Genomic DNA, 14,254 nt, shown 5'->3' with positions numbered 1-14,254 from the left:
ATGTATGGAGTGAATGAGAGAGTGGATTCAAGGATGACACCAAGGTTGCGGGCTTGTGAGATGGGAAGAATGGTCATGCCGTCCACAGCAATGGGAACATCAGGGAGAGGACGGGGTTTGGGAAGGAAGATGAGGAGCTCAGTCTTGGACATGTTGAGTTTTAGCTGGCAGGCAGATATCCAGGTGGAGGTGTCCCAAAGGCAGGAGGAGATACGAGACTGGAGGGAGTGAGAGAGAACAGGGGAAGAGATGTAGATTTGGGTGTCATCTGTGTAGAGATGATCATTGAAGCTGTGGGAGTGAATGAGTTCATCAAGAGAGTGAGTCTAGATGGAGAACAGAAGGGGATGTAGAACTGATTCTTGGGAATAGATCTTTGGGATTAGGAATTCAGTCTTGGACATATTGAGTTTTAGAGGGCGGGCAGACATTCAGATGGAGATGTCCTGAAGGCAGGAGGAGATATGAGCCCAGACTTCCCCGACAGAGCCCCCATTTTCCTATGCTCCTCCTCCCTTCCCCATCACCCCTACTCCCTCCCTCTGCTCTACCCCCTTCCCTGCCCTACAGAACTTGTGCATATTTGTACATATTTATTACTCTATTTTATTAATGATGTGTATATATCTATAATTCTATTTATGTATTCTGATGGTATTGATGCCTATCTACTTGTTTTGTTTTGCTGTCCATCTCCCCTTCTAGACTGTGAGCCCATTGTTGGGTAGGGATTGTCTCCATCTGTTGCCAAATTGTACTTTCCAAGCACTTAGTACAATGCTCTGCACAAAGTAAGTGCTCAATAAATACAACTGAATGAAAGACCTTCTCCTGGGCCTCAGTTTCCTCATTTGTAAATGGGATTTAAATCAACTGATCAATCAATGGTATTTATTCAGCACTTACTATGTGCAGATCACCATCCTAAGCACTTGGGAGAGTATAATACAAGAGAATTAACAGACGTGTTCCCTGCCCATAACAAACTTACCCATATCTTTGTCTCCCTTAGATTATGAGCCCCGTGCGGGACAAGGACTGTGTCTGACTAGCTTATATTGTATTCACCCCAGCATTTAGTACCATGCTAAGCACTTATCAAAGCACCATTAGGATGATGATGACGATGAGGAGGAGGAAGAGGAGAAGGAGGAGGAGGCAGATGATGTCCTCTCTGGTCTTTCAGATGGCTGATGGTCATTCCTCCAAGACAGAGGGTTTTTCACTAGCATCAAAACACCAAGTTCCCCAAGTGCAGTCCCAGAATCCAAGCATTCTATCAGTTCAGAGCTCTGTTCCCTTACACTGTCAATCAATCAATTAATGATATTTACTAAATGCTTACTGAGTGCACAGCACTATGCTAAGTGCTTGGGCGACTACAATAGAGTAAGTAGATAAGATCCTGGCCCTCAAGGAGCTTACAATCTAGTAAGGGAGACAGACGCTAAAATAAATGACTGATAAGTAGAGGATTTGGACATTAAGTGCTATGGGACTGGCCGTTGTGTTAGTTTTAAAGAGGTTCAAGGGTATGGGTACAAGTGCATAGGTGATAAAGAAAGGAGGGCCAATAGTGTGGGGACAGCAGAGGTTAGTCAGAGGAGATGTGTTTGTTTTTGTGCTTACTATGTGTCAAGCATCGTTCTCAGCACTGGGATTAAGTTAATTAGGTTGGACATAGTCCTTGTCCAACCAATCTAAGACGAAGGGGGAAAGGGAGAAGTGAAGTGACCTGCCCAAGGTCACACAGCAGGCAAGTGGCAGAGTCAGGATTAGAACCCAGGACCTTCTGACTCCCAGGCCCATCCTCTATCCACTAAGCCATGCTATTTCTCAGACTTCCTGGAGGAGATGTGATTTTAACAGATTGTAAGCTTCTTGTGGGCAGGGAACATGTCTACCAGTTCCGTTGTAGTGTACTCTACCAAACTCTGAATACAGTGCTCTGGGCACAGTAACTGCTCAATAAATACTATTGATTGATTGACTGATTGATAGTAGGGTCCCTCATCGGTGATCAGACCAGGTTGGCTGGAGCCCGCAGCTGAATAATGCTGTGTCCAGTCCAAGGCAACCCAAGCATTTCAACCAGCTGGGAAGAGGATCAGTAGGGGGGCCAGGGGACCAAATTAAGGAATTCAACATTCCCTCAGGTGCTGCTCAACTGGTTCTCCTTCTCTTACTACAGTCTTCTTCTCTCCTCTGGTCCTCCCCTCCACACCACCCATTTACTCCTCACTCTAGGTGGGAGCCGTCATCACCGTGGTGTTGGTGATAGCTGTGGTCGTGCTGTCCTCCATCAACGTCGGCCACTCCATCTTGTATGTCATGACGGCACCGCTGTTGGCCATTTCCTTCTTGATGCCGCTCACTGGTTTCCTGTTGGGTTATCTCCTCGCCACTCTCTTCCAGCTCAATGAACGGTAGGTGTTGCCCCGAACCTGGCCCCTCAATCCTTGGGGGGCCCTCACCGTCTCCTTCTTCTCTGTTTACAGCCACAGGGACCTGGCAATCAGTGGTATTTTTCAAATTCCCACGCTGTGACGAGCACTGTACTAAATGCTGGGGAGAGGCCAATAGGGTTGTCCTCTAACAATAATAATAATAATGATGGCATTTATTAAGCTCTTACTATGTGCAAAACACTCTTCTAAGTGCTGGGGAGGTAACGAGGTGTTCAGGTTATCCCACTGGGGGCTCACAGTCTTAATCCCCATTTAACAGATGAGGGAACTGAGGCACAAAGAGGCTAAGTGACTTGCCCAAAGTTACATAGCTGACAATTGGCGGAGCTGGGATTTGAACCAAAGCCCGGGCTCTTTCCACTGAGCCACGCTGTAAGCTCCCCTCCAGACTGCAAACTTGTGATGGGCAGGTAACATGTCTACCCACTCATTTATACTGTCCTCTCCCAAGCACTTGGTTCATTACTCTAGAGAAGCAGCGTGGCTCCATGGAAAGAACATGGACTTGGGAGTCAGAGGTCATGGGTTCTAATCCCAGCTCCGCCACTTGTTAGCTGTGTGACCTTGGGCAAGTCATTTAGCTTCTCCATGCCTCAGTTACCTCATCTGTAAAATGGGGATTAAGACTGTGAGCCCCACGTGATCACCTTGTATCCCCTCCCAGCGTTTAGAGTGCTTCACACATAGTAAATGCTTAACAAATGCCATCATTATTATTATTATTATTATTACTCTGCCCACAATAAGCGCTCAATCAATACAATCAATGGATTGATTGATGAGCTCCACCCTCAGGAGTTTATAATCTAGCAGGGGAGTTAGACACTAAAATCAACACCTGGTAGGAGGAAGCAAGAGCCTGTAAGTGTTCATTCTCAGTCTTCTTTGTGGGCTCCTCCCCTTCCCATCCCCTAACTGGAGGGGTTCCTCAAGGGTCAGTTCTTGGTCCCCTTCTGTTCTCCATCTAGACGCACTCCCTTGGTGAACTCATTCACTCCCACGGCTTCAACGATCATCTCTACGTGGATGATACCCAAATCTCCATCTTTGCCCCTGCTCTCTCTCCCTCCCTCCAAGCTCGCATCTCCTCCTGTCTTCAGGACACTTCCACCTGGATGTCCTCCCGCCACCTAAAACTCAACATGTCCAAAACTGAGCTCCTCATCTTCCCTCCCAAACCCTGTCCTCTCCCTGAATTTTCTGTCACCATAGACGGCATGAGCATCCATCCTGACTCACAAGCCCATAGCCTTGGTGTCATCCTTGACTCGGCTCTCTTTCACCCCATATAGCCAATCCATCACCAAAACCTGCCGCTTTCCCCTTCATAACATCGCCAAGATCTGCCCTTTCCTCTCCATCCAAACTGCTACCTTGTTAGTACAATCACTAATCCTATCCTGACTGGATTACTGCATCAGCATCCTTTCTGATCTCCCAGCCTCCTGTCTCTCCCCACTTCAGTCTATACTTCAGTCTATACTTCACTCTGCTGCCAGGATTATATTTCTACAGAAACATTCTGGGTATGTCCCTCTTCCTGAAAACTGTCCAGAGGTTGCCTATCCACCTGTGTCAAGAAAAAACTGCTCACTATTGGCTTTCAAAGCTCTCCATCACCTTGCGCCCTCTTGAGTCACTTTCCTTCTCTCCTTCTACATCCCAGCCCTCACACTCAACTCCTCTGGTGCTAACCTCCTCACTGTGCCTCGTTCTGACCTGTCCTGCCATCAACCCCTGGCCTATACCCTACCTCTGGCCTGGAATGCCCTCCCTCCTCACATCCACCAAACTAGCACACATCCCCCCTTCTAAGCCCTTCTGAAAGCTCACCTCCTCCAGGAGGCCTTCCCAGACTAAGACCTCCTTTTCCGCTGCTCCTCCTCCTCTCCCCATCACCCCGACTCCCTCCCTTTGCTCTACCCCACTCCCTGCCCCACAGCACTTGTGTATATATGTACATATTTATTATTCCATATATTTTATTAATGATGTGTATATATCTACAATTCTATTTATATTGATGCTATTGATGCCTGTTACTTGTTTTGATGTCTAACTCCCCCCCGTTGCTGGGTAGGGATTGTCTCTGTTGCCGAATTGTACTCTTCAAATGCTTAGTACAGTGCTCTACACACAGTAAGCACTCAATAAATACAATTGAATGAATGAATGAATGAATGAATGAATGAATAAGGATATGGGCACTGGTTCTGAAGGAGTGGAGTGAGTATCTAAGTTCTTATGGGGCACGGACTGACGGGTGGAAGTGTCCTGAACACAGTAAGTGCTCAGTAAGTGCTAGTGATTGATAAAGTCACAAGGAGTAGCCTGGTAATAGAGGAGCAAAATGTGCAGGCTGGGTTGTAGTGAGAGAGGAGCCAGGCTAGGGAGGGAGAGAGGGAATTGAGTGCTTTAAAACTGATGATAAGTTTCTATTTGATGCTGAGATTGAAAGGGAAAACCATTGGAGGTTTTGGGGGAGCGGAGGGACATGCACAGAATGATGTTTTAGAAAAACGATGCAGGCAGCGGAGAGAAGCATGGATCAGAAAGGGGAGAGGCTGGAGGCAGAGAGGTCATAGAGGAGGCTGTTGTAGGGGTTCAGTTGGAATGACAAGTGCTTGGACCAGTACCAGGAGGCCAATCCGGCTTTATGGACAGGAATCCACCTGCTTGGTGAATTTCTGACAGACAGTTTTCAGGCAGCTCATCAAAGCGACTCTTACCTTCCTTGGGTATTCTAAGGCTGGGTTTCGGCGCTGCCAGCAGGGAGGGGGCATGCCTGGGGGAAATGGTAGGAGACGGTTCCCTCCTCAGCCAGGTCAGGGGTGGTTTGTTGGTGGGGGGGGTTGGGTCCAGAGAGGCTGCCCCATATAGAAGCAGCATTGGCTGAGTTCTAATCCCAGCTCTGCCGCTTGTCTGCTGTGTGACCTTGGGCAAGTCACTTCACCTCTCTGGGCCTCACCACATCTGTGAAAATGGGGTCCCCATGTGGGACCGGGACTGTGTCCAATCCAATTTGCTTGTATCCACCCCAGCGCTTAGTACAGTTATGCACATAGTAAGCGCTTAACGAATACCATTATTATTATTACTATTTCCCAGGGTATTCACTTGCAGAGAGAAAGAAGGGAAGGAGCCACCAGGACTGCAGTTCTCTTTTTCTTCAGAGGGGCCTCCTTAAGGGCATCTGAGGTGGGGAAACCCCCCTGGTTAGGGCCCAGTCCTCTCCCCCTCCCCTGGAAAAGAGTATAGACTAGCGTGCCTGATACTATGAGAAATCGAGATCCCTTGAATATTGAGTGTCTACTGTAACCACCCTGACAAGCTCAAAACCAGAACTGATTGCATCGCTGGCAAGGGAGGCTCAACAGGCAGATTTGCCCACCAGCTCTCGCAGGGTGGAACCAATCAGAGGAGGGGACAGAGGGGCAGATGGCAGACTAGTGTTGCAATTGGAAAAAATCCAAACAACAAACATTTCCTGGAAGGCTTTCATTTGTCGTAGAAGTCACAAGTGAGCAAGCACAATGCTCATTTATCATGAGTGCCTTGGGCCAGTATGCTAGCCGCTTGAATAGAGGAGAAGTTAATAATGATTAATCAATCAATCAATCAATCAATCGTATTTATTGAGCGCTTACTATGTGCAGAGCACTGTACTAAGCGCTTGGGAAGTACAAATTGGCATCACATAGAGACAGTCCCTACCCAACAGTGGGCTCACAGTCTAAAAGGGGGAGACAGAGAACAGAACCAAACATACCAACAAAATAAAATAAGTAGGATAGAAATGTACAAGTAAAATAAATAAATAAATAGATAAATAGAGTAATAAATATGTACAACCATATATACATATATACAGGTGCTGTGGGGAAGGGAAGGAGGTAAGACGGGAGGATGGAGAGGGGGACGAGGGGGAGAGGAAAGAAGGGGCTCAGTCTGGGAAGGCCTCCTGGAGGAGGTGAGCTCTCAGCAGGGCCTTGAAGGGAGGAAGAGAGCTAGCTTGGCGGATGGGCAGAGGGAGGGCATTCCAGGCCCGGGGGGATGACGTGGGCCGGGGGTCGATGGCGGGACAGGCAAGAGCGAGGTACAGTGAGGAGATTAGTGGTGGAGGAGCGGAGGGTGCGGGCTGGGCAGTAGAAGGAGAGAAGGGAGGTGAGGTAGGAGGGGGCGAGGTGATGGAGAGCCTTGAAGCCCAGGGTGAGGAGTTTCTGCTTGATGCGCAGATTGATCGGTAGCCATTGGAGGTTTTTGAGGAGGGGAGTAATATGTCCAGAGCGTTTCTGGACAAAGATAATCCGGGGCAGCAGCATGAAGTATGGATTGAAGTGGAGAGAGACACGAGGATGGGAGATCAGAGAGAAGGCTAGTGCAGTAGTCCAGACGGGATAGGATGAGAGCTTGAATTAGCAGGGTAGCGGTTTGGTTGGAGAGGAGAGGGCGGATCTTGGCAATGTTGCGGAGCTGAGACCGGCAGGTTTTGGTGACGGCTTGGATGTGAGGGGTGAATGAGAGAGCGGAGTCGAGGATGACACCAAGGTTGCGGGCTTGTGAGACGGGAAGGATGGTAGTGCCGTCAACAGAGATGGGAAAGTCAGGGAGAGGACAAGGTTTGGGAGGGAAGACAAGGAGCTCAGTCTTCGACATGTTGAGCTTTAGGTGGCGGGCGGACATCCAGATGGAGATGTCCTGAAGGCAGGAGGAGATGCGAGCCTGGAGGGAGGGGGAGAGAGCAGGGGCAGAGATGTAGATCTGGGTGTCATCAGCGTAGAGATGATAGTTGAAGCCGTGGGAGCGAATGAGGTCACCAAGGGAGTGAGTGTATATTGAGAACAGAAGGGGACCAAGCACTGAACCTTGGGGAACCCCCACAGTAAGAGGATGGGAGGGGGAGGAGGAGCCTGCAAAAGAGACTGAGAAAGAACTAATAATTGTAGTATCCAGAGCTTACTTTGTGCTAAACACTGTACTAAGCTCTGGAATAGATACAAGATCATCAGGTTGTACACAGTCCCCACTTCTCATGGGGCTCTCAGTCTAAGTGGGAGGGAGAACAGGTATCTTAATCCCATTTTATAAGTGAGGAAACCAAGAGATGGTAGTTGAAGTAAATGAGTTCTCCAAGGTGAGTTGGTGTAGATGGAGAAGAGAAGGGGACCCACAACTGAGCCTCAAAGGACCCCCGCTGTCAAGGAGTGGGAGACAGCCTGCAAAAGAGATTGAGAATGAATGGCCTCTTGCCAATGACTTTCCCCCATGAACCCAGTGGACATTTAATAAATAACTTTTTTTATAGTATTTGTTAAGCGTCCTACTATGTGACAGGTACTGTATTACTCTTTGGGATAGAGACAGGATAATCAGGCTGGACACAGTCCCTGTCCCACATGGGGCTCAAACACTTAATCCCCATTTTCAAAGGAGGCAACTGAGGAACAGAGGAGTGAAGCAACTTGTACAAGGTCACACAGCAAGCAACTCAGTTCCTTCTGACTCCAAGGCCCATTCTCTTACCACTAGGCAATGGAGCATTGATTGGTCGATTGATGGACTGAAAAGTTCCCAGAGGGATTCATTAGGGGTTTCCTTGCTCTTTGGCTGAGGGGAGAGAGACAATCTGTTGCAGAGATGCAGGGAAACTGTTGGAGGGGGTGACTATGCAGCTCTGCCTTTTCCTCCCCTTCACCCTGAAAGGGAAGGGCAACCACTGCTGCCACCGCTCCTGCCACTGGAATGGTCTTCTTGCAACCTTCCTTATAATATTTGTTGTGATCTGGTGGTGCCATCCCAGAATTACTAGGAAAATCAAGACAGTGTGGCCTAGTGGAAAAAGCACAGGCCTGGGAGTTAGAGGACCTGGTTTCTAATCCTGGCTCTTCCACTTGACCAGCTCTGGGACTTTGAGCAGTCACTTCACTTCTCTGGGCCTCTGTTTCCTCAGCTGTAAAATGTGGGAAATGGACTGTGACCAACCTGATGATCTTCTATCTACCTCAGCACCTAGTACAGTGTCTGGCACAAAATACCATTTTTTTAAAAAATAACTGTTCTTCTTAGCCTGTGGGCCTCAGGTGGAACAAAAAGCATCCTGACTGATGATCATATACCTATCAGTGCTTAGGACCATTCTGAAGAGGATCCATTTACACTGAACCTCTGCAGACACTTCCCAACATGCTGGAGCTAGGCCTTCCCAGACTGAGCCTCCTTTTTCCTCTCCTGCTCCCCATCTCCCCGGCCCTACTTCCTTTCCCTCCCCACAGCACCTGTATATATGTTTGTACAGATTTATTACTCTATTCATTTTACTTGTACATATTTACTATTCTATTTATTTTGTTAATGATGTGCATCTAGCTTTAATTCTATTTGTTCTGATGACTTGACACCTGTCCACGTTTTGTTTTGTTGTCTGTCTCCCCCTTCTAGACAGTGAGCCAGTTGTTGGGTAGAGACCGTCACTATATGTTGCCAACTTCCCAAGCGCTTAGTACAGTGCTGTGCACACAGTAAGCACTCAATAAATACGATTGAATGAATGAATGAGTGAATGAATGGAGCTGGATCCCTGCCTGGCTTGTGGTTTGTGGCTCTTGGTGCCCCAGCAGAAAAGGGCCAGCCTGGCAGCAGGGGCAACCAGGGCAGGGGCAGCCAGTTTTAATCCCAGCTCTGCCACTTGTCAGCTGTGTGACTTTGAGCAAGTCATTTAACTTCTCTGTGCCTCAGTTACCTCATCTGGAAAATGGGGATTAAGACCGTGAGCCCCATGGGGGACAACCTGATTACCTCGTATTTACCCTAGTGCTTGGCACATAGTAAGTGCTTAAAAAATATCATCATTGTATAAGAAAGCCCAAGAGGAGCGACCGAGCCAAGGGCACTGTAATCAATTCCTAAACTCTCAGACCTGTCTGAAACTGTTAGCTCGTTGTGGGCAGGGAATGCGTCTGCTACACACTTACATTGTCCTCTCCCAAGCGTTTGGTACAGGACTGTACATACAGGAAGCGCTCAATAATTACCATTGATTGATTGATATTGATAGTATTTATTGAGCTCCCACTCTGTGCAGAGCACTGGGCTATGTATTTGGGAGACTACAACAGAATTGGTAGACACATTCCCTGCCCACAGTGACTTTACGGTCTAGAGGGATCAGATTTATTGAGCATCTACTGTGTACGGAGCACTGTACTAAGTGCTTGGGAGAGGACAATATAACAAAGTGGGTAGACACATTCCCTGCTCATAAGGAGCAACTCCATTCATCTGGGCAGAGAACAACACTGGCACTCAAGAGAACACAATAGAGATAGAACGCTACACACTCAACCAGCTTCAAGCTAATGGGGTAAGACAGACAAAATGAAGTAGAGATCAGAGGAAGAGTGGATAAATCAATAGGATTGGTTCCGCATGTGACTGTGAATAGCTAGGTGATAGTTGGGAAGAAAACGATGCTCTCAACATCAGCCTCTCTACTAAACTCAACTCCCTCACTCCCCTATCCCTTTGTCGATCTTGTACCACTTACCCACAACCCTAGATCATCTGCAGAGTCTGCCTCCTTTTCATTTATTCATTCATTCAATCATTTATTGAGCACTTACTATGTGCAGAGCACTGTACTAAGCGCTTGGCAAGTACAAGTCAGTAACATATAGAGACGGTCCCTACCCAAAAACGGGCTCACAGTCTAGAAGGGGGAGACATACAACAAAATAGAACATGTAGACAGTTGTCAAAATAATCAGAACAAATAGAATTTTTCTCTTGTGTGCAAGCCATAGAGTGCTGCTGGTGGAAATCTAAATATCAGGCCGACTCTATGTACTTAAAGTTTATCCTTGCATGCCTTAACTCTGCCCTCTCCTCTGTCCAGCAAAACCAGTTCTCCACCCATCACCGTCGCCAGTTGTTCCAGACATCTAACACCCGCCTCAGGCCCCCTGTCTCCCCACCTCCCCCACCCCTTGACCCCCGATTGATACCATGAGGCATTATCTCCCTAAACTCTCCCCTGCCTCTCCCCAGTCCCTCTCTATTCCAGCCCCATCTTCAACTCTCCCATCCCTCCCAGCAGTATCTATAAAGGGGATCTCCGTCCATCTCTCAAAAGCCACCCCCTTTAACTGCACATCTGACCCCATTCCTTTTCACCTTATCAAAACTCTCTCCTCCTCCCGTCTTCTCTCCTTAAAGCAATCTTCATTTGTTCATTCTCCAATGGATTCTTCCCCACTGCTTTAGAACATGCCCATGTCTCTCCTATCTTAAAAAAAACCCTCCCTTAATTCCATGGCTCCCTCCAGGTATAGTCCCATCTCCCTCCTACCATTCCTTTCCAAACTCCTTGAGCTAATTGTCTACACCCATGGTCTCAAATTCCTCTCCTCCAATTCTCTCCTTGACCCCCTCCAATCTGGCTTCCATCCCCTTCACTCCACAAAAACCTTCCTCTCAAAGGTCACCAATGATCTCCTTCTGGCCAAATCCAACAGCTTCTACTCCATCCTACTCCTCCTCGACCTCTAAGCTGACTTTGACAGGGTGAACCACCCCCTTCTCCTGGAAACGGTATCCAACCTTGGCTTCACTGTCTGTCCTCTCCTGATTCTCCTCTTCTCTTTCTTACTGTTCATTCTCAATCTCCTTCACAGGCTCCTCCTCTGCCTCACCCCCTAACTGTGGAGATCCCTCAAGGTTTAGTTCTGGGTCCCCTTCTATACTCCATCTACACCCGCTTCCTTGGAGAACTCATTCTCTCCCATGGCTTCAACTACCACCTCTATGTGGATGATACCCAAACCTACATCTCCAGTCCTGATCTCTGTCCCTCTCTGCAGTTTTGCATTTCCTCTTGCCTTCAAGACATCTCTACTTGGACGTCCGCCCATCACCTCAAGCTTAATGCCCAAAACTGAACTCCTTATCTTCCTACCCAAATGCTATCCTGCCCATGACTTTCCCATCACTGTAGATGGCATCACCATCCTCCCTGTCTCACTAGTCCATAACCTCGGTATTATTCTTGACTCCTCTCTCTCCAACCCAAATATTCCATCCATAACTAAATCCTGTCAGTCCCATCTTCATATCACTAAAATCCTGCCTTTCCTCTCCAACCCAACTGCTACCATGTTAATACAATCAATCATCCTATGCCACCTGGATTACTGTATCAGTCTCCTTGCTGACCTTCCAGCCTCTTGTCTCTCTCCAGTCCAGTCCATACTTCACTCAGCTGCCCAGATCTTTTTTCTCCAAAAACATTCAGGACATGTCACCCCACTCCTCAAAAAACACAAGTTGCTCTAAGCACTCCACCACCTTGCCTCCTCCTACCTCACCTTGCTACTCTGCTTCTACAACCCAGCCTGCAAATTTCATGCCTCCAGTGCTAACCTTCTCAATGTACCTTGGTCTCTTCTGTCTCTCTGCCAACCCATGGCTCACGTCCTTCCTCTGGCCTGGTGTGCCCTTCCTCCTCAAATCCAACCATTATTCTCCCTCCAGCCCTTTCAAAGCCTTATTGAAGGCACTTCTCCTCCAAGAGGTCTTCCCAGACTAGGCCCCTCCTTTTCTCTCCTCCCACTCCCTTCTGCATCACCCTGATTTACTCCCTTTGTTCCTCTCCCCTTCCAGCCTCACAGAACTTATGTACATATCTGCCATTTATCTTTTTTTGTATTTGTCTGTCTTCCCCCTCTAGACTGTAAGCTCACTGTGGGCAGATAATGTATCTCTTTATTTTTGTATTGTACTTTCCCAAGTGCTTAGTACAGTGCTCTGCACACTGTGGTCAATAAATATGATTGAAAGAAGATATGTCTTAGGAGGGAAAAATGGTGAATTGGGGAAAACTTCCTGGAGGAGGTGGGATTTCAGTGGGTCTTTAACTGCCACATTCTCCCCTTTTTTTAGCAGGAAAAAGGTCCAGGCAGATGGCTTTGAGCAAAATGTCAGGAAAGTAGAGAATGAAGCATTCAGGTAGGAACAGAGAGGGCAAGTGGGCATGGGCTACTGCTCCCAGGAAAAATTTACCTATACCAACAGCCCATTCCAGGTCTGAAACTTTTAGTCAGTCAGCCAATAGTATTCATTGAGCACTTACTGTGTGCAGAGCACTGTAATAAACGCTTGGGAGAGCAGCATGGTGTAGTGGATAGAACATAGGCCTGGAAGTCAGAAGGTTATGGGTTCTAATCCCAGATCTGCCACTCATCCGCTGTGTGACCTTGAGCAAGCCATTTCACTTCTCTGTGCCTCAATTACCTCAACTGTAAAAATTGGGATTGAGACTGTGAGACCCACGTGGGACAGGGAGGGACTCTGTTCAACCCTAGTTGCTTGTATACACCCCAGGACTTAGTACAGTACCTGGTACACAGTAAGCGCTTAACAAATACAAAACAGACTAATCCCCACTTTTCCTCAGTTTCCCCTCCCTTCTGCATCACCACGACTTGCTCCCTTTGCTCTCCCCCCCCGCCCCACAACACTTATATAAATATATATTTTATAAATTATAATTTATAATTATTTTTATTTATATTGATGCCTGTTTACTTGTATTGATGTCTGTCTCACCCTCTCTAGACTATGAACCTGTTGTGGGCAGGCATTGTCTCTGTTGGTGTATTGTACTTTCCAAGCACTTAGAACAGTGCTCTGCATACAGTAAGTGATCAATAAATATGATTGAATGAACAAAATACCAATTATTACAATACAGCAATAAACAGACACATTCTCGGTCCACAAAGAGCTCACAGTCTGGAGGGGGAGACATGTATTAATATAAATAAATAAATTACAGATATGTACATAAGAAGTTCTGCTTTAGATATACTAAGTTTGAGGTAATGGGGGGACAATAAAATAGCAATGTCTTGGAGGCAGGAGGAAATGTGATACTGCTGAGAGGGAGAGAGATCAGGGCTAGAGATGTAGATTTGGGTATCATCTGCATAGATGTGGTAGTTGAAGTCTTGGGAGTGAATGAGTTCTCCAAGGGAGTGAGTGTAGATGGAGAACAGAAGGGGACCCAGAACTGAACCTTGAGGGACCCCCACAGTTAGGGGGTGGGAGGCAGAGGAAAAGCTCACAGAAGGGACTAAGAATGGACAGCCAGGGAGCTAAGAGGAGAACCAGGAGAGGACAGAGTCAGTGAAGCCAAGGTGAGATAACATTTCCAGGAGAAAGGGGTAGTCCACAGTGTTGCAGGCAGCTGAGAGATTGAGGAGGATTAGGATGGAGTAGAGGCCATTGGATTTGGTAAGAAGGAGATAGTTGGTGACCTTTGAGAGGGCAGTTTCTGTGGAGTGAAGGAGGTGGAAGCCAGACAGGAGGGAGTCAAGGAGATAATTTGAGGAGAGGAACTGGAGAAAGTGGGTGTTGGCAACTAACTCAAGGAGTTTGGAGGGGAATGGTAGGAGGGAGATGGGACGATACCTGGAGGGAGCCATGGGGTCAAGGGTGTTTTTGTTTTCTTTTAGGATAGGGGAGACATGGGCTTGTTTGAAAGCAGTGGGGAAGGAGCCATTGGACAGCAAACAGTTGAAGATGGCAGTTAAGGAGGGAAGATGAGAGGGGGGAAAGGGTTTTGATAAAGTGGTTTGAATAGTGTCGGATGCTCAAGTGGAGGGGGTAGATTTTGAGACAAGGTAGGATATCTCCTCTAGAGATACTGCTGAGAAGGATGGGAGAGTTGAAGTGGGGGTCAGAAGGAGGAGGGACTGAGGATGGGCAGGGGTGGTTTTAGGGAGCTCATGTCT

At 47.5% G+C, this 14,254-nt stretch overlaps 1 protein-coding gene across 1 annotated transcript in view; it reads left to right on the top strand.

The window, feature by feature from the left end:
• SLC10A1 (solute carrier family 10 member 1) overlaps positions 1-14,254 on the top strand; it is a 41,502-nt gene that overhangs the window by 14,988 nt on the left and 12,260 nt on the right. The window contains exon 3 of the mRNA XM_038765428.1: positions 2,248-2,426. Within this exon, the coding sequence (XP_038621356.1) occupies positions 2,248-2,426 (179 nt within the window). The remainder of the gene's footprint in view (positions 1-2,247; positions 2,427-14,254) is intronic.

Source organism: Tachyglossus aculeatus, chromosome 23 (assembly GCF_015852505.1).
Source record: "Tachyglossus aculeatus isolate mTacAcu1 chromosome 23, mTacAcu1.pri, whole genome shotgun sequence".
NCBI lineage: Eukaryota > Metazoa > Chordata > Mammalia > Monotremata > Tachyglossidae > Tachyglossus > Tachyglossus aculeatus.
This window is presented reverse-complemented; position numbering and strand designations above follow the sequence as displayed.